At 35.6% G+C, this 26107-nt stretch overlaps 1 protein-coding gene across 1 annotated transcript; it reads left to right on the top strand.

The window, feature by feature from the left end:
* The first annotated feature begins 206 nt into the window (after positions 1–206).
* On the top strand, positions 207–6901 carry ciao2a (cytosolic iron-sulfur assembly component 2A). Its single transcript, XM_007231193.4, has 5 exons — positions 207–447; positions 2777–2941; positions 5202–5251; positions 5607–5652; positions 5908–6901. Exons 1-5 carry the CDS (start codon positions 222–224, stop codon positions 6006–6008), a joined length of 588 nt encoding a protein of 195 aa, XP_007231255.1. The 5' UTR covers positions 207–221; the 3' UTR covers positions 6009–6901.
* Positions 6902–26107: the final 19206 nt, after the last annotated feature.

The raw sequence follows: 26107 nt of genomic DNA, 5'->3' as shown, positions 1-26107 counted from the left end.
AACATTAAGGTGTATTTGAAAAAAAGCAGTTTAAATAAATGTACTGTAGTTTTAAATGATTAAACTGCAGTTTTAAACGAATAAACTGCAGTTTAAATAAATAATATGTAGTCTTAAATGAATAAACTGTAGTTAAGTGGGTAAACTGTAGTTTTAAATGAATAGACGGTAGTGTTCAATGAATAATATGTAGTTTTGTGTAGTTTTTCACTCTGTGATCGATGGTTCTGTCTGAACGCAGGGCGGAAGTAAGGGCACCGCTGTCAGCTGCTGAATTTGTTCAGGATCGGACTGGTCTGAAAGTCGCGCGGAGGGACGATGGAGACACGCGCACGATGGAGCTCCTGTCCAGCGTGGTGAATAAAGTGTTTCAGCTCTCGCTCTTCTCCGACCCAAAGAATGTTCAGAGGACCAAGAAAATGGAGGAGAAAGCGCTAGAGGTTTACGGTGAGCGCAGCGGAACTGCGAACCCGTGTTCTGTCGAGTGCGCATGCACAGAACTTTTAAAATTTATTATTTTTTAAAGGCAATTCTGTTATATTTGGGTGCATTAAACAACCGAAGCCGCCTGCCAGTATTTGTCTAAGTTTTACAAATGTGTAAATAAAAGCAAGTATTAGGAAGCAATAAAAACTGGGTAAAAATCACTTCTATTAACTATAATATGTATCCTTATATATTTTTCAGGCTTTATCCTGAAATATCCTACATATCCCACATATCATAGCGAAAGCATTTTTAAGCATTTGTCATTTTTATGTTTAAATATACACGAGAGTTGCATGATTTCTGTCATTTTTATGGTCAAATGTACACTAGAGTAGCATGGTTTGACAGGGTAGCACAACTCGACAGAACACCCCGGCGGCTAACGAGCAGTTAGCTAACCTAGCGCTAGCAAACTAAGCTAAGTGTCCTGTGTCAAGACGTCTTACACCAAAGTCACAACAATAAAACCCGTTTTACCGCTAAAAGCTCACATTACAGATCCCTGTAATACAGTTTTTACTCTCACTAGAAGAAACTCGCGTTTCAGAGATTAGCTATGAAATATATTTGTTTATATCTGTAGGTAGTAGTTATGATATCAGCTCTACAGATCTATAAAGACCTTCTGGACAAGAATAATGGCGTTAACTACCAAGATAAAGACCAGAATATATATTTTCCTTATCTGGAAATACATTTGTCTAGTCAGAATTACCGTGTAGATATCTGGAATTACAATGTATGCTGTGAAAAATAATTATTTCTGTAAGCTGGCTATAAATGTAACTAGAAAAGAGAGAGTGAAGTTCCAGGTAAATCAAATGTATCTTACATATGAATACTTAAAAATAACATTAAGGATATGTCAGCATGTCAGAATGGCTTTATAGGGCTGTATATCTGATATTAATACCAGTAAAGATTCCATAGCTGATCTAACACTTACTTTAGCATTATGATTCAGTATATCGGGAAAATATACAGCACTAGTCAAACGTTTGGACACACCTTCTCATTCAATGTCTTTCGTTATTTAATTTATTTTCTACATTGTAGATTAATTCTAAAGACAAGTAAACAATTAAAGGACATATAGAATTACGCAGAAAATAAAACAGGGGTTGTCCTTCACAATCCCCTGATCTAAACCTGATTAACTGAGATTTGAGGTTATTTGGGATGAACTGGAGCTTCACAGCCTGAAGAAAAAGCAGCAACTATTGTTCAACGCTGTTGAGACATTGAGAAAACTATTCCAGGTTAGTCTACCTCTTCAAGACACTGAGATTTAAATGCCAAGAGTGCATAGATCTGTCCTCAAAGATAAATGTATTATTTAAAAGAATCTACAGTATAAAACATATTCTGGTTTAATTGTTACTTCTTTTTGTTTACAAAATAATTTCACGTGTGTTTCTGTATAACTTAAATATCTTCAAAATAAATTTACAATTTAAAAGAAAAATCATAAAAAGAAAGAAAACACAATAAACAAATAAATGTGTCGCCAATATTTTGACTGGTACTGAGAAAATATTGTATGTTCTCTGATTTATCTCTAGTCCTTTACACTCCTGACTTAGGGCTTGTATTGCTGGTGTCACTGTGACAGTGCAGCCACTGACACAACTAAGCATGATCTCAGGTTTTGTTTTAAAGGGCTTGAATTTCAACAGATATATTACCGGACAGAGCATAAATAGTTTATATGTGCTAAGGTTGGACAATATTGATACAGCTTGCTTCATTACCTTGACTACAGTTAAATTTTTAATTTGAGATTTCTTTTTTTTTCTTGTCTTTAAATATTGTTACTCTATTTTAGTCTTCTACTTTTTATCTACATACAAGAGTTAAAATAATACATTCTTACTGTGTAATGACTTACTGAGTGCTGCTAAACTAAGGCTAGATTCTAAAACAGCATCTCCATGTTGATAGAAGGTGTCATAAGAGTGTCATAAGTAAAGATAACTAAACAGAACTAAACCTGTAATGAAAAAGTGTGTAGGAACAGTTTCATGAATGTAAGGTTGAACATATATCAATGAACATATCACTAGAACTAAAAAAGCAATATATTGGTATACTAGTTTAAACAAAGTTGTATACCACCCAGCTCTAAAATCGACTACTGTCTGTTTAGCTGACCTTGAAATAGGACTTAGTTTTGTAATGTTAACTATATTTAGATGTTTAGTTCAGGCATGCTCTATGTTATAACTTTGTGTAATGTGTGTAGACAGTAGAGATAGGGTTTTAACATTTGTGTTTCCTCATCTTCCAGATGTAATTCGCACGATTCGGGATCCAGAGAAGCCCAATACCTTGGAGGAGCTGGACGTTGTGACTGAAAAGTGTGTTGAAGTTCAAGATCTTGGCGATGATGAATACCTCATCATTATCAAGTTCTCCCCGACTGTACCACACTGCTCTCTGGCCACACTGATTGGTGCGTACAATTGAGATAGGAGAAACTGACGTTTGCCCTCACATAAACAGGCACACACTTAAAAGTTATATTTCACCACGTTGCATTTAACTTTGCATTTTTGTCATACTTAAAATTTTTTTAGATTATCAAAAAAAAAACATAAATATTGAACAAATATTACCTGAGTAAATATAATAAGCACTTTTTAAATGATGATTTCATTTATTTATTACTGATTTGTGTGTGAAAAAGTGTTTGCCCTTTTTTTTTAACTGTCAGTTTTGTTTAACTGTCATTAATCACACTTTGATTACTGCCAGACCTGTAGAATCAAGAAAGCACTTAAATAGACCCTGTCTGACAACATGAAGCAGTTAAAAAAGCAACACATTATAAAGAAATTCAAAAACAGATCAGAAAACAAAGTCATTGATCCTCTATCGGTCTGGAAAACGTTATAAAGTAATTTCTAAAGCTTTGAGACTCCAGCAGACCACGGTGAGAGCTATTATTCATAAATGGAGAAAACATGGTGAACACTGGTGAACAGGTGAACCTTCCCAGGAGTGATCAGCTTACCAAAAATACTCCAAAAGGGCATGAACAACTCATCTAGGAGGTCACAAAGGAACGTTTGAAGAACTGCAGGTCTCACTTGCCTCAGTTAAGGTCAGTGGTAAAAATGTAATATTAAGATCAAAACAGGTATCCATGGGAGAATTCCAGGGCAAAAAACACTGCTGACGGATAGTTTTTTACTTAAATAAATAAAATTATAATTTAAAAAGTGATTTTTATATCTACTCAGGTTATATTTGTCTATTATTAAAAGTTTGTTTGATAATCCAAAAAAATGTATGGAAAAAAAAAACTAAACAAAATAAATCTGTAGGGGGCAAATACTTTTTCACACCACTGTATAAAGATAATGTAAATAACATAATGTACTGGCTATTACCTTCTGCAGGACTGGGGAGCTGAGTTTAGTTGTGTATTTATTCATTTGTTTCATTTTCATATTAAAATTGGGTTTACTACATCATGGTAAAAGCATCAAGTACACAGTCTAATTGTGCATTTTTCATTGTTGTTCATACATCACATTAGGCATGCATACCAGAATTGTACCGGATGTCTAGATATTTTAAAGCAATGAGTGCTGACATACATACAATACAGTGAGTTGTATGCCAGAAAAGGCCAAGCAATGCCAGCCATATTAATGACAATTTTTAGATTTAGAACAGAATGTCATGAAAGTGTATCAGGGTTAGCTTGTAAATACTCCCTGAGTCACTCATCCACTCATTGAAATTGCTGACGTCTGTGAGCTCAGACAGGCACTACTTTTTAGGTAATATTGTACTAAACTGTCAGTAACTGGCAGTAAACAGAAGGGTGACAAATTATAGGAAAAATGTTGGGCTGCTGTAAAGGGCCAGAACGGCGTCAGAGCTCTTTAGTGGCACTGGCTCCACAAGTGTTTAAATCTGAACAGTGGATAGTCTGTCTTACATTTTGAGCACCTGCCAGCAAAGCAATCACTGTGACTGGTACTCCAACCATCCGTGACCTTTCTCCGCTGCCCAATAAAGCTTTTCCAGTTTATCTTTTTGTTTGTGAAATGTTGATATAGTGTTACCAATGAATGTGTACTGTACAACTATATAAAGCTGAGGAACAGCTGACATTGTGGAAATGGACTTCCCAGTCAGTCTAAAATAGGGATATTCAAATATGTAAATATGTATCCACTTACCAAAATTCACCTGGGATAAAAATCCAGATAACTCAAACTAGTGATATAAATCCTGTGCATCCCACAAAGTGTCAGCAATTTGTGCAACTTCAAGTAGTTGAATACATTAATTCAGGGCTGTCTTTAAATGTGTAATGCAAAAATGTATTTAGGACTAGACTACAAAACCCTTGATCTGAATGCCCCCAACAATAAATGCATAAAATGGCATTATCTTGGTTGAAAACTAGACCTCAGAATTCATACTGTAATTCATTAATTAGTTTAATGTCTAAGTTTTATTCAGTGTGTAAAAAGTACTTTAGTAGATTAATCCACTCCACCTTCTCCACTTTCTCCCTATTTTCCCTCCAAAGATTATTAAGGATTATTACTAGTGGTTGCATACAGCATAGAAGACACCTCAATATGTCGCTGTGTGCACTTTCTTCCTTCCATAAATTGTCCATCCCTCATATTTTTGGAAGACCAAATTACCTATTTTATTGTCTAAAATTAATTTTTTGGTTTATGTTTCAGGCCTCTGCTTACAAGTAAAGCTACAGCGATGCCTCCCATTTAAGCACAAGGTAAGGTTCAAAGGTTTAAACACAAACAACTCATTACAACTGTGTCTCTCTGAATCATTTCCTTGTTGTGGAAGTCACAATATTTCCTGTTGTGTACAGGGACATTAGCATTGTTAACCAAGTTACTTGGTTTCCTGCAATGCTTCATGTGTTATTTTTAGCATTCCATAATGGGAGAACTGAGATGGTGATCAGAGTAGTAGCATATTTATTCTTTCTCTTTGTGCTGTGAGTTTTCAAAGGGATGGAGTTGAAACATGCATAATGGAAATGCACAGAGAATATGATTGTTCATCCAGAGTCTCATTTTCTGTCCCAGGTACTGCATAATTTTATGTTCTTTATCTGTTCACAGCTGGAAATTTACATTACTGAGGGAACACATTCAACAGAAGAAGATAGTAAGTGTCATATAGAACCATCTTTCAGGGTGCATATACACAAACAGATTGTTTTAGAGATTTATATCTGCAAATCTGATTTCTCCAAGAGATATTTTTAGTATCTTAATGTAAGTGACTTTGTTAGAATTGTAAATTTGTCTTAATCTATCTCCTCTGTCTTTGTCATCTTTTTTGAGATCGTATTTGCTTGAGGTGGAGCCTTGTGGGCTTGGGATTAGTGGTTAATTGAGATGCTCTGTTTTTTTGTTTCAGTTAACAAACAGATCAATGATAAGGAGCGGGTAGCGGCAGCCATGGAGAACCCTAATCTGCGGGAAATAGTGGAGCAGTGTGTTACTGAGCCTGATGACTGAGACGTCCTTATAAACACATACACGCACACATGCTTTTTTTATGTGTGAACGTGGCCTGAATGACTGATGCTTCTTTTGATTTGCTTTTAGAAAGGCTCTGAAGGGTAAGTGATGTGTTGATTGACGGTAGTTAGCTCTGTTGACTCTTTGCCTTCTCTGCAAGCAGCAGTCGAGGCAAATAAAACTCAAAGATCAATCTGACAGCAATAAGCCCTGGTTTATCAGCCTGATGGTTTCTGGTCAGGGAGTTCTCGGAATGGAAAATAGCTGGATAAAGTTAAGGCAGACTGAATCTGAATTTTTCAGACGTCCCAAGAGTTATGAGACTGATGCCCAGATGGAGGAGAACGTCTGTATTTGTTTGTCAAGTTCCAGTTGGTTTGCCTTTTTAATATTCTGACTGAGTTAAAGGTCATTGATGAAAATATAAAATGTTTTCTTAGGCACAGAGCCAAGCTAGTGAAAATGCTAACTTCCTCCCAGACTCTCTGTCCCCAATCATGATGAAAACTCTTTACTCTGTTTTCTTGACTCTGTTTGTTCAGAGTGTTTCAGCTGCTCAAATTAACAATAATCAGTTCAGGTCAATATCTCTTATCATAACCTTTCACTGTATTATCATCATAAAGGTGATGAAATTCCCTAGCCGTAATTGTATGAAGCTTACTATGTCGTCTGTGTACGTCTCAGCTGGAAATTTCCTGTCATTTCTTTTCTGGGTCAGTTATTCTTCCTGATTGTTCTTTCTGTCCTCATTCAGCCTTTAAAAATAAATCAACTTCCTTATTGAAGCCTACCAAATTTTATATGATGAGTGTTTATATATATATATATATATTTGATATGTTAAGAGGTTAATCTGTATAAAGAATAAACTCTTCTTGTAAAAAGTCTTTATAAAACCATTGTTGATCTCTTTTTGGTGTTGGGCTTTTTGGAGTTCAGGAAATTCTGTAGTGTTTGGATCCAGACTAATCTGCATCTTAATTTCAGGCTGTTGCTTAGCAGAGGTTTTTGCCAAGCTTCCATGTCCTGTGATAATTTTCTGAAAATCTTACGTTCACACACATTTCATACTTTTAAGAGGAATGCCTTATTGTTTGGTTATGTGTGTAATTTGGCTTTCATTGACCTTCAAACAGGTAATCTTATGTCAGCTTAGAAAAGTGACCACTTCTTTTGTAATGAGGGATGGTGCCATATGGGGGCACTCTGGTTCCTTCCATTAGGCTACTTGCTGTCCAGTATGTGGGGAAGTGGGGGAGACTTTGGGTGAAAATAATGAGCCTCAAATAAGGTAATCTTTTTTTTATTTTTTGGCTCCTTTCAGAACTCGCGTAGAACTCACTTTTAGAAGATTAGCAATGTCCCCTTAAAACTCACCTTAGAGAATCAAAAAAGGTTGGGACAGTATGATTTTTTTTTAACTTCGTCTGCAGACAGTATCAACCCAGAGTTTTCATATTTTGTTAGAAATTTCATTCCATATCTTAATATACACCCATTCCTACCTTCCACAAGATTTTGAGTATGTAAAGCTTTTACCAGTATGTAGTGTTGCCAATCCTTCTCACAACACTTAAAACACATTTTCCAACATATTTCCTGCAAGCACATCTTAAGATGTGCAAGATTAAAGGGTCATATGTCTGTATTTTTTTACCTAAAATCACCACGCTTTCTCTGTTGGGGACAGGTCAGAACTGGATGCAGGCCATGCTAGTCCCATACCTATATGCTCTTCCTCTTGTTTAAAAAAGTCATGAACATGAAGGCAGCATATGTTGCTCTAAGGTCTTAGTGTAGTTTTCTGTATTAATACTGACATCACAAAAGTGTACTAACACAACCCTGTAAAATGACATCCTGATTTTTGGAGTTATCTTGCTCCTGATAAGTCACTAATCAGTCCCTCTCATTAGGACTCCCCCTATCACTAGTGATGCCCCAACACCAGGAGGGTGAAGACTACCACATGCCTCCTCTGATACATGTGAAGTCAGCCACTGCCTCTTTTCGACCGCTGCTGATGCAGAATTGCCGAGTACCATCTCGATACTCGCTTCCAGTACATCAGCGTACAGATGCCTTGTGCTGCGGATGACCTTTTGGAGTGATGAGGGGAGAGAACGCCATCTACCCACTTGTGCTCGTAAAGCTACATAAACAGGATTCCAACCATTGAGGCTTAGCCTGCAGGAACACCCGGAGCCCCTTCAGTCTTTCTATCTTTGGTCTGGAGCTTACAGCCTGCATTTCTTCCAAAAAAAGACCTTCCATCTCACATAACTCAGAGCCTAGAGAAGTTAGTCATTTCTGGATATGGTTGACATAAAGCTTCTGTTGTGCACAGTAAAATTTGATGTGGCATTTGTAAGTGGAACTTAAAAAATCTTGTAGTGCCTAAGACAGGTTTGCCAAAGCAATCCCTTTCCCATTTCTTGATGATGTGCCGACTGAGGGATCGGAGATCACAGGTGTTCATAAAGCTTTTTCTCTATGCATTAAACTGGCTCCTGATTCCTTGAAATGTTTAATGATGTTATGCACAACAGAATGGAAAATATGCACATCCTTTTAAATTTTTGTTGAGGTATACTGTTTTTTAACCATTTTAATAATTTTCCCGTGCCATCTTGGGAAAGTGTTGCATGCCTGAAATGCAGAAATTGATGTATATTAACAATAGGAATTTTGCTGACTAGACATGAAATATCCTGCGGTTACACTGCCTGCAATGAATGATGAAAAGGAGGAGGCCATGTTTGTTAACTTTGTGTTGGATTTACCGCTGCATTATTGGATCGCAGATTACTACACCCACAGTGATGATAAATATACACAGAATAAGCAATACAATATATTCAGTTACTGGTACTTATAGGGTGTCACACTAATTAAAAGAAAAATATATATTTTTTTAGCACTAAACATACTGTTCTGAAAAAAAAGAGACCACTTTAAAATGATGTGTTTCTTTAATTTTTCCAAAGTGAAAACCTGGATAAATTATCACAATTTATCAAACCAAGCTGAAACGCTTGAATTTTTGCACCAGGAGTGGCATGAAGTTATCCAAAAGCAGTGTGTAAGACTGGTGGAGGAGAACATGCCAAGATGCATTAAACTGTGATTAAAAACCAGGGTTATTCCACCAAATATTATATATAAACTGTTATCTTGGAAATATTTGAGGTCTGAAAGCTCTGCATGTTTTTTTTGTTATTATAGCCATTTTTTATTTTCTGATAATAAATGCTCTAAATGACAGTATTTTTATTTGGAATTTGGGAGAAACTTTGTCCGTAGTTTATAGAATAAAACAACAATGTTCATTTTAATCAAACATATACCTATAAATAACAAAATCCGAGAAACTGGTTCAGAAACTGAAGTGGTCTCTTAAAATTTTTCCAGAGCTGTATATATAATGTTGGGGTCTTGAGGAGTTCCATTTAACTGATCTCTAATACCGTACACAGAAGAGGAGCTGATTTGCTTTTGAACATTAGCAGTGCCGCACAGTGAAATACAATGCTGTTAAGCTGATTACATTTTAAGGAGGTTTGCGTGCCATTCTGACACGAATTTAGAGTTTGGTTTTGAAAATGCAAATTCGTTTGTACTGTTTTTCAATAAAGAGATCAAATGCAGTGACATTTAATGTAATAGTAGTTTTGCATTTTATTTTGGCACGTTTTCTACATGTTAGAGAGGAAAATCAATGCGTCTTTTGAATTGCATTTACAGTGGATGATATAGTAGCTAGTTATGCTAACCCAGCATTTCAACAGACTATTTTACCTTATTAACTGCTCCACACAGCACTCTTATCTTTATTGTGTGTTGTGTGAAAAAGCTATGGTTAGCTATGCTGTAAATAGCTGAAAATAAGATAAAATAGTCTGTTGGAATGCTGGGTTAGCATAACTAGCTACTATAGCATCCACTGTAATAGCTACTTTAGACTGCTTTACTTTAAATGCGATACAATCAGAAACCTTCTAATATGAACTGACTGGCTATTCTAGCACAAATATGTAAAAAAAAAACCAACTTTTGAAAGTGGACAAGGCAGAGTAATCTTTAACAGAGATTATGAAGGCAGTAAATTTTTAAATATCAGCCTGCAAATTGGCCAACATTCTGTCAAAGTTCAGATTAAAGAAGCCTGAGAAAAGTCATTTTACAGGTTAATGCCTAGTTCTGCGAGTTGAGGTAGGTTTACCCCTTAGGTTCAGCTGAATGAAATGGGTTCACATATACAAGACTTTTCCATGCAGAACCTCCAACCCCTTTAGGTCTAATCTTTGGGTTTCAAATTCAGGACTTGGTATCTTTCTCATTATAAATTCTAGTGAATCAAATTCCAGTCTACTTTTGTATCTTCAAGGCAAAAAAACCTTGAGGTCTGTGACACTGAAGCAAATTATCTACTAAAACAGGTTGGAAGTAGCGTGAACCACAGCCTGTGCCAATCTAGACAGCATTTGCCATTCACATATCACCAATAGGCACCCCCAGTTTAAACCACAGTGTTAACTATTCACAGAACCCGCTTGACTACTATTAGCTTCCCTGCCCAGGGCTTATTGCAGTACACGGGCATTTGTATTAACATGCACAGAGTGTAGTCTCTGAGGATTCTCACGTTTCCATTTTCTTTCACATTCTCGTATTTCCACATAGCATAGGCTACGGGAAATGGGAACAAGGTAACTTACAGCCACCTCACATATGCTAATCAATTAGTAACATTTTTATTAATATTATCTAGTGTTTCCGTGCTTTTGTGCCTTTTTTAAGACAGTTTTTTTACAAAGTTCTCCTTTGATTGTAACCAATTTCAAGCAAATGTTATCGCCACGCTAACACTGTTGACATGCCGTTGTCAGATGTCCCAATTCTCCTGGAAGTTGCAGGAGTCTACCGCATATCAATAAAAGCTCCCTGATGCCCACAAGTCAGATAAAATCTCCAGGAATCTAGAACGATCTACAAACGCGCACACAGGTGACACAGAGGTTTTTACCCAATCACGTGAATGAAAGAGAGGGAGAGAACGGTGCTCCCCCTGTGTTCATTCTGAAGCGCAAGCAAAACAGAGAGGGTTCTGATTGGCCTGTTCTCTGCAAAGTGCCTGTGAGTCAGCGAATCAGTTTATAGTGTATGAGGCAGTAATTTTTTTTTTCCCCCTCCTGAATGGGATGCGTTCAAGAGCATAATGGCTCCCATCAAAGCTCATTTCACCTCTGACTACTCTAAAGTATACCTATTTCTGGTAAAACTAAAAAACCCTGAAAGTCTTCCCTGCTGTACAATTTGCAACAGTACTAAATGATTGCTAAAGGCATGTTGTGGTAAGTTCATGTGTCATCCCATTACATCTACACCTAGCATTTTTCGCAATATCTAAATAACAAAAATGTAAAAAATGTTGTTCTCGGGGAAAATGTTCTAAGAACAAACTAAGAACACAAACTAATGCTAACCATACACTAGACAACTTTGAAAAGACTTTTAACAGATTAAAGTCTGACACTCTCTCACATCTAAAGACAAGTCACAGGCTAAGATTCTGCAAAGATTGGGGATCTTGCAGGGTGAGTATTTGTAAGATTGCAGCTAGATTCTTTCTGAGGTTATTTATGAATAATTTTTTTTATTTTTTAATATCTTTTCCACTCTGTTGTGATTTTAATGGAAAGACACTTCAAAGAGACACTCTTGTTCACTCCACAGCTCCACCAGTTTCTCCTCCTTTTGCACACTCCAGGAGAACCGTGGTTTCTAAGCCATCGCCGGAGCCTATTTCCATTTTCACCCATGTCCGTTTCTGCAAACATTCCTGCGCTTGCCTTGTGGCTTCCCGTAGCTCTTCTATTGGTTCACATCACTATTTGCGTGAGCCAAGTCTCAAGACTTACGATAATATTAAATACTGTTCATTTTATCTAGACACCAGGACATAAAAAAGACTGACCTAAACTTTCAATCCTAACCACCTTACACTGAACGATCAAGATGATGAGACTGCAACTTGACTCTAAAAAGACACTTTTGATTTTATCCTGATTCTGGTAACTTTGTCTGTGACAGTGAAATTGCTTGCAAATTGTTTGGTGTAGGGTCAGTATAAGAGATGCGGATGACATCTATTAAAATGCTGTGTTTTTGATATTTCTGAACTTAAATGATACCACTGTAGATTACAGAAGTAAAGACTGCCTTTCAATTTAGTCCTTATACAAAGCTAACCAGCTTAGCTAGCTAAAGCTAGCACAGCAGCTAGCCTCACAAAAAAAAATAGTACAAACAGGCATTGTTTGTACACTGCAAAAAAATCTACTGCCAACTAGACTAAGTATGTGTAAATTGAAACATACATACTTTTATAATAACTAAAAAAAGATAAAAAAAAAACCCTGATAATTTTGTAACTATTGAAAGTATAGGTATTTCCTTTGGAGAAATTGCAATTAAAGTCAGATAGCAGTAAGTACTGTTCCTTTCACATTCAAAAGACTATTGGAAACTGGAAGAGGTCTGGCTGACCCACATGGCAACAACGCCTTTAGCTTAGCTTACACTGGACTAAGTCTCTGTAGTTTCATTAGTGAAGAGAAGAATTAGAGATCTGACAGGTGAAGCAGTGCAGTAATAAATTCATTGCAAAGATGTGAAAATAAAAAAGCAGCTTGTCTAAGCCATGCAACACTGCGACTGGGCTCAAAAGTTTTTGAGCGGCGGTAGTGTAGATGACGCATAACTAATCATACCTCACTTTTTGCTGAGCCCCAAACTTCAATACAGATGTTTTTATCATTTATATTTTACAGGAGCAAAAATAAATGTAATATTATTTATAGATATTTATTCCTATTTTTTTTAAATAAACAAAAAGACACATCTAAGCTCAGCTCACAATTTGATTATTTACCTTTACAGTAAATAGATGTTGTATAAGGTAATTTCATTCTCTTTATTTTCCCTTCAAGCCTCAAAACCAGACCCCAAGAATGCAATTTTATTCACGTTTCACGTGGGTAATCAACAATAATTACACCGCTCTTGTTGTGCAGTGATTGCACAGTAAACAGACGAAAATAAAGAAAAAGTGTTTGTGTGTGTGTGTGTGTGTGTGTGGGTGGGCGTTTCTTAGACCAAAACCCATTTAACAGTATACTGCAGCAGTACACTACCAGCTGGTGTCCATTTTTGTTTAAACAAGATAAAGCTCATACTGTTAACCTGCGTAGCTGCTGTTTCAAAGGAATCATAGCGTTGATGCCTTTCGCTTTCAAGTTGCTCTCCCAGGAGAAAACGCATGCTATTGTTTGCAATTATGTTGTGTTAATTAATTAAACACACTAAAATGTGATGAAAAAACATCTATTAAATTACAGAAATAACTGTACTGGGCCAAAGCAGATGCACTGATGGAGTCACTAGTGCATTTCTCAATAAAGTGCCATGCAGAATGATCACCTGTTAGGCCCTAGATTAGCACAATCCAATCCAATAAAAAATCCCTTTAATAATCCTAGTGAAAAAAGTATACGAGGCATTATTATGCCATAGTGCAGTTAAGTGTACTTTTAGCCACATTATTAGGGTGCTAAAATGAGGCATCTTTTTTTGTACTTCTTATACTGTATAAAAATAGTACAAAATATTTACTTCAATTGTGCTAAGTGTACTTAACTGTACTGAAATTGAGCTATGTAAATATACTTAAGTAACATTTAACCATACTACTTCATGTATATAGCCCCATATTTTAAATACGCTCACAGTAAAAGTATAATACATTTAATGAGTATTACAACTGTATCACTATTATACACCAGGTATATTAGAAATGTACTAAGAAGTGATGTTAAATATATTTACATTAGAGTACAAATATGCTTCTTGTTTCTGTCTTTTGTAAGTAGTACACTTCTAGTATAAGTCGTTGGGTGTAAAAATATATTTATTATACTGTACTACCATTTTTAGTGTGTTCCATATTTACATCTTTTTTATTTTACCTTTAAATGTGTTATTTAACACTGTTTCCTATAATTTACTTATATTAATATTTTCCTAATTATAATTACAGAGCATTGAAATACATTTGAACTGATATATTACTGCAATACTTAAATATGTATGTGTATATATATATATATATATATATATATATATATATATATTTTTTTTTTTTTTTTTTTATTAATTTACCAATGTAGTCATTTAATTTACTTTCTAAAAAGTTACATGATATATTGCACTTTAAGAGAACTACTGATACAGTTGTTTTTTAACACACAATGAAAATATACAAACGTATGTGGAAATAAGTATTTTAAAATACTGAATTACATTAAACTGAAAGTATACTTCATAGTAGTCAATTTATTTAAAATAAACTAAATTATACTTTTTATTTTTTTATAAAGTATGATGAACGTTTACTTTCAAACATTTGATGAAAGCATAATATTAATGTACTTTTAATATTTTCTAGGTAAGTACATACATCTGTTCGTATATTTACAGTATACTTATACATTTCTCAATACAGTATATTTTAAGTACAAGTATTTTTTTTTTCACCAGGGAATGCAACTAGATCTTCTCAAATAATGCTTTGATAATTTCCAATTATTTTAGACTCTTCCTTGAAGGTCTTATCCCTGTATGTTCATGTCAGGCTGCGTGCAGGCAAGGCAAGAAGAGGACACGGAGAATAAACGCAAATGCAAGTACTTTTATTTAAGAATACAAAAATAAACAAACAAAGAACTAAATAAGCAAAGAACCACGGAAAACTAAAGAAACAGGAAATGCAGGGGACAGGTAATGAGGGGGCGGGGCTACAAATGAACACAGATGGGAGCACTGAAGAATGGGTGGAGACAAGGAGACAAGGGTCATGTGCTAAGGAAGGTATATAAACAAACAGGAGGGCTGGAAAAACACAGAGACAGACAGGAGACGAGAGAACAAGACGAGAATGTGACAGTTCATCTTGTTCCACAGATTAAATAGCATAATTCAGAAGGGTTTAGGAAAGTGGACTGGAGTGAGCACCACAAAAGGTTAGTTAATAAATGTTGGTGCATAAATTTTGAGGTTTGCTTTGACTCTCTGTCCTAGTTGATGCAATCATAACCAAGACCTATGCCTGATTTATACTTTACATTCCATGAAAGCCACAACTGTCTACATAGTTAATTTACGTTCACACACAAAGACACAGCCCTGCTTGTGTGTTGATAAATTGCTGTTTGGCGCAAATATATATTTTTCTTACTGGAAGAGAGGCAAGAGGCTGGTGCCAGAAACTAGAAAATACAGGCAGCTTTGATACATGCCGCAAGTGAGCTAAAACATGTGTTTGTTGCATCATTTGCACAGCACTCAATGAGTTAAGTATAATCCAGCCTTCACCCTCCTGATAAAAGCAAAGAGAATTTTTCCTTTAACCATAATGCCAAAGATTCCCTACATCTGTAGAAGAACATAACAGAGTCACTACCGTACTTTCCAGAAAGATACACGAATAGACTTTATTATTGCAGCATTATTATTTCGTTTATATTCCCCCGATACAGTCATGAAGTGGAATTCACTCAATGCTACCTATTGTTTCTATAAGTTTATGGTTTGATGACAACAGAAGTATTCTTTTGATATATCTGGGAGACTGCTTGATATAAAAGAATAGAAGAAATGGAATCTATAAATATAATTCTGATTGGATGCCATGTGCAATTTCAGATACCACGCTGTGATCCTAGGGGGAAGTGTCTTGCTTCTAAAACATGCTTCTCACCGCAAAACACGTTTCCCTCTCCACAGCTCCAGCTGTTTAAAATGTAATTATTGCTTCTAAAAGAGACATGCGTATTTTCAGGGTTGCAGCCTTATTATAAAGGACACTGCCTCATTTATAAAGGTTATAAAACTGTTGTCTCATTTCATTTATTCATCCCGTGATCCTCCCCATTGTGCAGGATGATTAAATTTGTCACCTTATTGAGCCTTGGAGAACTGGAACAGATAGTGTTTGGAGATAAAGACCTCTAAGTTTTAATGTACAATACCTCTTTCATTTATTTAACTTCCGGGTAAATCAGCCATTGAAATAAAGCTCTGGAAAAAAAAAAAAAAACACTTAAAGATCACCTAAAAATGATGAGTTTCTTTGATGTTATCAAATTGAAAATGTACAAACCATCAAACCAAGCTGAACTGCTTGACGTTTAGCACCAGGACTGGTGGAGGAGGACATGCCAAGATGCATGAAAACTGTGATTAAAAAACAGGGTTATTCCACCAAATATTGATTTCTGAACTCTTAAAACTTTATGAATATAAACTTGTTTTCTTTGCATTATTTGAGGTCTGAAAGCTCTGCATCTTTTTTGTTATTTCAGACATTTCTCATTTTCCGCAAATTAATGCTCTAAATGAGAATATTTTAATTTGGAATTTGGGAGAAATGTTGTCTGTAGTTTGTAAAATAAAACAACAATGTTTATTTTACTCAAACATAAACCTATAAATAGCAAAATCAAAGAAACTGATTTAGAACTGAAGTGGTCTCTTAATTTTTTCCAGAGCTGTATATCTGCAGACTAAAGATTTGATATAATCCAAAATTATTAAAATTAATTAATAAAATAAACATAAGATTACAACATCGTGCTAGACCGGGTATAGCACAAATCAGATAAACAGCTTAAACATTTTTTGTTCATTTTGTGTCCATTCTTTCACTGGTAGGAAGACAACCTGTCTCTATAGTTAAGGCGATACAATCTGAAGCGATATATAGCTGATCAAGAAGCTTTTATACAGAGAAAACCAAACTACTGAAAAAAAAGTGCATTTGATTAAAACAAAATGCTGAAACTACTTTTGTCACCGACCAAATCAATGTACTGCCAAACAAGCAAAAGAATTCATTAGAAATCAAGATGGCTGCAACGCACCGATGAATAGTAAAAGCAGTAGTATTATAAAGTTTATAAGCACTTATATTAGTGTCTCATTAAACCAGTCATACACACAATATTTTCCAACTTCTATCTGTGGATCATCTATCTGTTTCTATGGTGTTTGGAAATGCAATACTGTATAACACATTGTTGTTAACTGGCAGAGCTAGCAGTGCTAACCTGGGACAATGCTAACAATGATTAAGCTTATATCTGAATGTTTATCTGGTATGCATTTTGTGGCATGGAAGAGGAAGGAAGACCCGTGAGACTCATGCTGAATGCTCAACAGCTCCTTTGTTGAACCAACTTGCCACTCACTTACAGTCTTTAACAAGACTAGGAGAGCTAAAACCATACCCCATAGAGCTAAAATAGCCCAAAAGGCCACCAACCCAGCTGTGTGTCTCCCAGATGGCAGATCCAGAGTGGTGCCCACCCTCTCTGCATAACCCCTCCCAAGGGAGATGCCCCACCCCTGTCATCCTCGCACACAGGAGAACAGAAACATGCCTGCAGGCAGCCACACACACAACCCAGAGCCGCCACAATATGTTATTCCCAGCTCCAACATCTGTGGTAAATGCCATTCAGAATTAGCTTTCTAGTTTAGCTTTAGTTTGCCAGGTTTAGCTTTAGCTTTAAAAAAAGCAGGAATTGTTTTAAAAAAAAACTTTTATTTTGAAAGCATGCCGAAATCAGCACCAGGAAAAGCAACCTCTCTCGGAAGAGGCTGCAGGTGACAAGATTTGTTTTCCTTTTTTCGCAGCATAGCTTAAAAAAAGAATCTTGGGTATTTCCATTTTCTCAATAAAGTTAAAGTCAAGAAGACGTGGGTATGCGCTCTTGAGAGGGGGTGCTTTTCCTGATGGGGGCTTTACACGCGAGGTCAGTGATGAGAACAACGAATTGCAACATTGCAAAAATGGCTTCTGGGTCTTGTTCTGCTAACAGACTGGAAGAGTTTGGGTTATCTAATGTTTATTTTAACTGCTGCCAAAAATCTCTATGAAACTTAACCTTTCTTTTAATAAAAGGACGTCATCGCAAGAAGTGCTTTCAGTAGAAAAAAATAAAAACACAGAACACAACGCTACTGAGTTTTTTTTTTTACAAGAGTGGAGAAAATGTAAATATACAACAGAATTAAAATGTCAATACATAATAATAATAATCATAATAATAATTATAATAATAATAATAACAAGCAAATCTGTTATATTATTTAAAATACTAGGTGATCAGTTTTTGTCATATATGTATATAATTCAGACATTAAACGTATATTTTTTTCTAACAGCAGTAAATGTAATGTGGAGTAACATGTTTAGGTTGTAAAGTGACCTTTGGTTGGAATAAACTAATAATAAACAAAAGTACAGAAAAAAAAACTATTTTGCTTTTTTGTGACTGTAATTGTAATTCTGCAAATGTTGTTCTAAGTCACTATAGGGTGGGCTTTGATTCATTTTAGCAAATGTCAAACCCACTCCTACGCCCTTGGCCAAGGGTATGCTGACATAAAGCTGACCTACTTTTAGAACTGCCTATTCTACGACGAGAGAAGAGTGATGCTGGACAGCAGATGTTTTTTTAGACTTTGGGAACATATTAATAATATATACTTTGTATATTCATTGTTGGCCATCAGGAGCCAGATTACATTAATTAGAAAGAAAACTTAGATGTAAGTTCCCATTTAAGTCTCAATTTAAGTCAAATGAATTTGTGAGGATATCCAAGTTTCTTCTTTTTCATAGTTTATTTATCAAGGGTACCAGTTCTTGAGGGCTTGGCACATAACACAAGAGGTCTTCTTTGATGGCTCTCAGGTTTGATAGTCCTCTTTAAATTGGCAATCCCTTGTGACTCTAGCGTTCAGCCTTTGCTGTGTGGTATTGAGTGCGTGTGTGTGTGTTTGTGTGTGTGAATGATGGGGAGAAATGGTCTGTCTTCCAGCTGAGATCAGCTGCAAGAAAAATGAGGTTGGACCCTGGACAGAGAAAAATAGTATGTTCATTCATCTTTCTTTTGCTGAAATATAGAGCTGGCAGCTTCAAAGGGCACTTGAGCGTAAGCATACGTGTTGTATTCACCACAGTGGTGGCTGCAAATGTATTACTGTCTAAAGAATTTAGAAAAAGTAAGTAATTAACTGTTCAACTGGCCAACAAACCCTCTGCCGCCATTCTTTGCTCAATGTCACCTCAGTACGTAAACACGCTGCACAATTACAGCATGGCTGCTGAATCCACCACTTTAAAGAAGATTCTGGGGGGAAAAACGAATAAACATAAAACTGCTTTGGTATATACAGATTAATTGACCTGTGCAGTGAAGAAAAGCCAGACAGAGACCAAACAGGACAATTCATCATGTGAAGCGGCAACAGTCTAAAGCCAACCGCAAAGTCACTTGAGGTCAATTTTAAAGCCGATATTGTTTCAGTGGTCTGTTAACTCATGCAGGCTTTTAAAGAATTGTCTGAGGAATTGTCTGCTTCTCAAGATGCCCTTCAAGCTATACTTCTATCAAATATCAAAACCTTAGTGATGAAAGAGTCTAAAAATGTATTATTCAAATGAAAAAAAGGCTATATTTCCTTTAGAAGCACAATATAACGCCACTCATATTCCCTTAGCACAAACACAAACAAGGCAACCTTCATAAAAAAGGCAGTATTGTTTTGTGATGTCATTCAGTAACATCTTCTCTTAGAGGCCTGATCTTCCTTATGTTCTCATGATGATCAGTTCACAGTGCACTAGTCATTTCACAATGATATTTTTAGTCAAGGAATTTATAAATTAGGATCTTTGCTATTATGTCATTTAGTGGTCAGGGCATGTGTACAGTCTCTACCAAGTCCTTAGTTAAAGGAGAAATCTGGTGTGAAATGAGTTTGGGATAAACCATGGTAACAAATAGAAACTTTTGTTTATTTGCCCACCTCTTTTCAGCCTCAGAATTCCTGAAATACACCTTTTTTAGCTGATGCTGCCAAAAGCCTTATAATGCTAGTGATAGGGGCATAGCATTGCCCATGCAAAAAAAAAAAAAAAAAAACACTATTTACACCATAAACAAGCTCAAAGTAGCTCCACAATTCATTGGTAGAATTCTGAGGGCTTCACAATCACTAAAGTGTTGTGTCATGTTAGTGATTACACAACATATCTTACAACAGCTCCAAACAAGCCAATAATGTTTTTTTTTTTTTTTTTTAGTTATAGCTTACACCTGCTCAGAAGTAGGTGTTAATATTTAGTAACTACTTTAGTAACTTTTAGATTTAGTAATTTGTACATCTGAATTTAGTTAACATTTAGTTAACACTCATGTTACAACTAACAAACGTTTATATAATATAACATAATTTAATTTTAATAATTTAATTATAATATAATTTAACATAATATACTGGAGCAACGAAGGTTCCTTTTTCTTCTTCTAGTGGTGTCTTATAGTTATCAGTGCTATTTCATGATGTCATGTTGTGAGCAGTGATATTTCATGATGTCATGTTGTGAGTGGTGCTATTTCATGATGTCATGTTCTCTTTGGTAATGTTTAGTGATCAGTGGTCTTTAGTGATGTCATGTGCTTATCGGTACTCTTTAGTGATAAGTACACATTTATTGATCAGTGTTTTTCAGTGGTATTACGTAGTGTTTCCCTTTAGTGATTTCATGTAGTGGTCAGGGATTTTTAGTAATCAATGCTCTTCAGTGATAACATGTATTGATCAGTGGTCTTTAGTGATGAAATTTAGTCATCAGTGCGTTTTTAGTGACTGGGTTCTTTTTATTGATATCATGCTATGGTCAGTCTATTTAAATGATGTCATTTAGATATTCGTATTTTTTCAAATTGTGTATTTTAGTGACCAGAAGGAATCTGGTCTTACGTCACTGTCTGAAAAATATTTACTTTAAACTGAAGAGAAAAACAGATTCTGTGCTCTGTCTCTGGGGCGACAGAAAGGCTGGCAAGCTTTAATTGGTTGGCTGTCAGCAGGTTTACTTAATGTTTCTCAATGATGCAAGCATTTCAACCCTCAGACAGAGGCAAATAGCTGTGCCACAGTATCAACAATGTCTTCAAGAGAGAAGAGCCAAACAGCAATTTGTTCCCTCTGAAAATATCTTTGAAAGTGTCTCGGAGTCTTTTAGAATATGCTCTTTTATTGCAGTTCTTTATTTTACATCGATTAGAGCTGGAAGCACAGGGTAGAGAGGTCCCTTTATTGATGAAAAATGCAAGTAAAGAGGAGCCTACTGACAGCAGTGCCAATAATAATAACCATCAAAGCACTTACAGAATATTATTCACATCAATAAAAGTGAGGATGTTTTTGCTTCTGAATATGACACAGAGAGATCAAGAGCTTTGAGAAATTCTAAAAGTAAAGTCCTGCTTCAATCAAATACAGAACATTGTTGTAAGTAGAGTGACCCTATAGGATTTTATTCATTACTGTAACTAACAGCATAGAGCAGAGGATGCTGGGAGATCATCTGCTTCATGAGGGGCAATGGTAGTATGAAGAGATGTCTTACTTTTTGCATCCTATGTTATTATTGTTTGAAAGCATTTTTAATTTGAATTCAGTATGTAGTCTTGACCACCAGAGCTACTTTTCCCTGTTTATTTTTTTCATATTTTATATAGTGGCTGACTGGCCACAGCATTGTAGGCTATAAGAGCAAGTTACTGGTTTTTTTCTTTATTACAAAGTGTGAATAAACTCTGTGCTGGTTTTTATATTGACTATGATCAATATGGGGTCAACTCTATCATAATATAATATGAGTCGTTTTTATTTATTCCTCTATTTTTTCACATTAGCACACCAGTTATTCATTCATTGTAGAAAACAGTACATTATACAGTAGATACACGGTAAAATAACAGTAGCATGCTGGAACTCAATATACAGGAAAATAAATACTGTTGCTCCAAGTGCATCGGCGGACTAAGGCACTGCCACAATGACTGTCAGTTTGAATCCTGGATCAAGCTGTTTGGCATCAGCAGCCAGATAGAGCACAAGTGTCTGGAGTCCTCTGCACAGGTGCCTTTTAGCTGGTGTTTTAGTGATGGTGTTGGGGGGGGGGGGGGGGGGGGGATGGTGTCCAAATGAGTGGGTTGGCTTTCCCAATTGAATAGAAAATGGGACAAAATTTGAAAATAGAAAGAAGGAAAGGAAGAAATAAAAGAGTAGACTAAGGATGATGATGTGTACACCCTTACATCCTTACATCTCATCTTATAATAGCCAGACCAACATCCCCCAAGTTCAGATCCTGCACTCACAAAAGGAAGAAGATATGGCTCTTTAGAGAGCTGTATTTCCATATTTGGATATTCTGTCTGTAAGTAGGTCTCTCCTGAGCTTAAGCATTTACTGAGCTCTAAAACTATCGAGAATACGCAAAATATGTCACAACATATTAGCCCACGTTTATGCAGAGCCACAGCTGTGGGGCTTCGAATTCAAGTCAAAACACATTTAAATAAAACCTCATTACGAACCCAGCCCACTTACAACACCCCCTTCCTCCCCTCCAGGAAAAAAAACACATACACACTACACACACAGGTCTTGCTCACTTATGCAACTTGGCAAATATTAGCAGATTTTCTGAAGCCTCAGAAAATATTTAATCCTTCTTATGTTACATGTTATGTGGAGAAACATGTCCAAATTGGTCTCATGACAAAATTCTCCCATAGAGCTTTTTTGAGAAGCTGTGTGCTACGCTGGTTTGAGGATTAAGGTTATTCTAATAAATGCATATGTTTATGCTCAATATACACTTCTGTATATCTTATAATTTTAAGCTGCACAAGAATATATTGACTGAGTATTTTAAGTTGTTCTTTGATGCATAAATGATAAATGACCGTGGTTGGAATGGAAAAGATGCAATTTTAGTTTATGCACAAAACTAATATTTTATCTCAGAAAGAAACACACTGTTTTTTCGTTTATGAAAGGGCTAATCAAAACAACAACATAAACACTAGCAATGTCAATACATATAAAATTGGATTTTAGTCACAACAATATTCTAATGTAATTAAAATCATGATTACAAAGTTTGAATGCTTGGCAAAACAATTGTGTAGTGTGGTATGATTAGAGACTAGAGTCTGTTATATAAAGTCTGTTATTATAATATCTCACTGTAGTTTTGCAGCTTTATAACAAGAGGAAGAAATGATAGGGTGAGTCTTCATAAGTTATCTATGAGATTTAATTCATGTTTTAGCATAAATATAAAGTAATCTTCCTTCTGAACAGTAGAGATGCTAAATTTACGTCACTAAGTAAAACGTATTAAATTACTTGGCTCTGAAACAAAGAGTCAATGACATGAGGAAGCTGGGCCCAACTTGGTGAAGTAATTAATTCACATTAAACCAAATTAATATTTTAACGTTTTTAGATTAATTTACAGCACTAAAAAAGAACAAGCTCTCCCTCAGGTCCTGCTGGAACTAAAATAAACTGGTATGTGTTCCCTCTTCTGAGAATCAGCTGAAGAGGGTCATGAAAGTTTGTAAAGCTATCATTAGCTTTTAGCCTAGCCCGGAACCCCTTTTCCCCTCCTCTGATTTTGATTTTGATTTGTCGCATGCCAGGATTGAGGTTCCCTTCTGCAGACAGTGTTGGGAAGGTTACTTTTAAAATGTAATCCCTTACAGATTACTGATTACATCACTCAAAATGTAATTTGTAACGTAATCAGTTACATTACTTCAAGTGAGTAACGTAATCTGATTACTTTGGATTACTTACAATATTGTCGTTTTTTAAACCAGAATGAATGTAGCAACCACATATTGCATATTATTCTTTTATTTTTCTTTCCAGTTAACAAATAGATAAACAAATAAAACAGCCTTTTCAATCACTCTATAAAAATACTTATGAAACCATTTCATCAAACTATTTTATGAAACACTTCTATAAATTGATAATAAAACAATTTAAAACCAAACAATGTAACAACTGTAAGCTATCTACTTGCAGGTTTGCCACCAGTGTTAATTTTGAAAACAAATTTTGATTTAGTCTTAGTCATAGTCTTGTGACGAAAATAGCATTTAGTTTTAGTCACAATTCAGTAATTTAGTCGACTTAGTTTTAGTCAACTTAATGTCATAAGAATATAGTCTACTAAAATTACAGTAAATTTAGTCGACTAAAATGTAAAGGGTGTAAATGTAAATGCTTTTTCATCAGTTCCCTTGAATTATTAACTATACACTCATATGAAATGAAACGTTTAATAACCACTTGAGTAATATTGTTAATGTTTGAAAGTGAAATATATTTTTTATATGATTTAATGTATATTATTATTATTATAGGTGTGTGACTATATATATTTTACATTTAAATTTTTGCTCTAGAAATCAGGTCATAAAACAACTGAATAGTTAAATTATAGTTTGAACAGAGCTGTAGATGCAAAAACAGCTTTTAAATGATCTAGTTTTATCTCCAGAAGTAACTCAGCACACCTACTGGACCTACAGTCTAAAAATGAGATCAAAAACACACATTCACACACTGTGCTGTAGAGATGCTCTCAGGATGTACTGAGAGACTTCATGAGTTAAAGTGAGAAACTTATGAGAAAGTGCTGTAAGGAACTTTACACAGACTTTTGGGTTCAGAGATTCACTTATTTTATTGTTTTATTTTGGATATATTATTGAGTTCCTTTCTGACCTGTTCCTGCTTTAACACTAGCTATATCTTTCCCAGTGTGAGACTAAACAGATGATCTGATCTTAATGAGTGAGTTCTGTATCAGTTCTGTGTTTTAGTGCACTGCCGAGTTAAACACCCCATCAGCTCATGAAATAACATCAGCATTAAAACGCGGATCTCTGCACGGAGATCTGTGTGACTCTGGTCTGCCGAAGCTGAAAGATTAGTGGTGTTTTTACCGGAGATGTCCCATAACTAAACTGTCATGTTTTAGCACTTCACCAGTTTTAACTAGGGCTTTCCACAGTTGATTTTATGTACATTTTGGGGTTGAAAAACTAAGATTTGAGGTTTCAGTAAGTAACATACAGGAAAAAGATAAATCCTGCACCTAACATCCCCTTTACTCTACCCTCCCACTTACTCTCTATTACCTTTAACTACATGACATCAGTAACGTCCTAACAGCTTGGTTGCTGTGGCCATTTATGATCTGATCAGCAACATTTTACCCAAACATAAAGAACAGACATCTAACCTTTCCATCACAAACACACTAATCTTCCATAATTGACTTGTTTTCCTGTTCTGCTCTGGTTTGCTTTTTTTTCTTTTACAGAAAGAAACAACAGTATTTGAGGTTTACAGTACATCACTCCCATTATACCAAACTCCCTTTACTACGCTATGCCAAGATAAATACTCTTCTCTATTCTATTTGAAACATATTAGGACATAGTCTAGCTGAAGGTGTGATTCTTGTATCTGTATCAGAGGAGCTGTTAGATCTCATTAGCAAACAGCAGTCTGACAGGTGCAATCTGTCTTTCTTTTATTTGTCACATCAAAAATGGTTTGAAGATATTTTTAGAAGGTCTAGGTCTTTGCTTTGCTCCTGCCTCTAAATTTGCTAATGCTCTTCAGCCTGACAACAGAGGAGGCGCTTTACTCTCATTAACATATAAAAGAGGCCACAGCAGGTTTTAATATTCTTGCACCTGGGACAGTTCTAACTTTTAATTCATACATGTTTCATATCACGTTTGTTTTGATCTCCTTGGGCATTATTTAAGTGTCCGTTTTGTGTAATTATGTTCAGCCTACTTAAGCTGTAAATCTCAGTAAGTTACTTAGTACAAACACAACCACTGAAACAACGGTGTGTGTAAACAACAGATCCTCCACTACTGTGATAAACAGGGATTAGATCTTTTTTTTTTAATTCACCTTAGGTATTCATCAGGCATTCCCTGCACAGTATCCTTACTGGATTGTAAAGGTTGCCACAGAAAGATTGAGCAAGATGATAATGATGTGTGTGTTCTTCTTCCATTGACTCTGCTGGCAGTATTAATGCTGAGGCTGTAAAAAGGACTGTATGT

Source organism: Astyanax mexicanus, chromosome 2, assembly GCF_023375975.1.
Source record: "Astyanax mexicanus isolate ESR-SI-001 chromosome 2, AstMex3_surface, whole genome shotgun sequence".
Lineage (NCBI taxonomy): Eukaryota > Metazoa > Chordata > Actinopteri > Characiformes > Acestrorhamphidae > Astyanax > Astyanax mexicanus.
Note: the sequence above shows the minus strand (reverse complement) of the source record. Positions and strands in the feature narration are given on the sequence as shown.

Bases quoted from the DNA above. Each gene is read 5' to 3' on its own strand.
- ciao2a (XM_007231193.4), top strand. From the start codon at position 222: ATGGTTCTGTCTGAACGCAGGGCGGAAGTAAGGGCACCGCTGTCAGCT. The intron at 448-2,776 runs GTGAGCGCAGCG...CTCATCTTCCAG, and splicing joins GAAAGCGCTAGAGGTTTACG to ATGTAATTCGCACGATTCGG. The intron at 2,942-5,201 runs GTGCGTACAATT...TTTATGTTTCAG, and splicing joins CTCTCTGGCCACACTGATTG to GCCTCTGCTTACAAGTAAAG.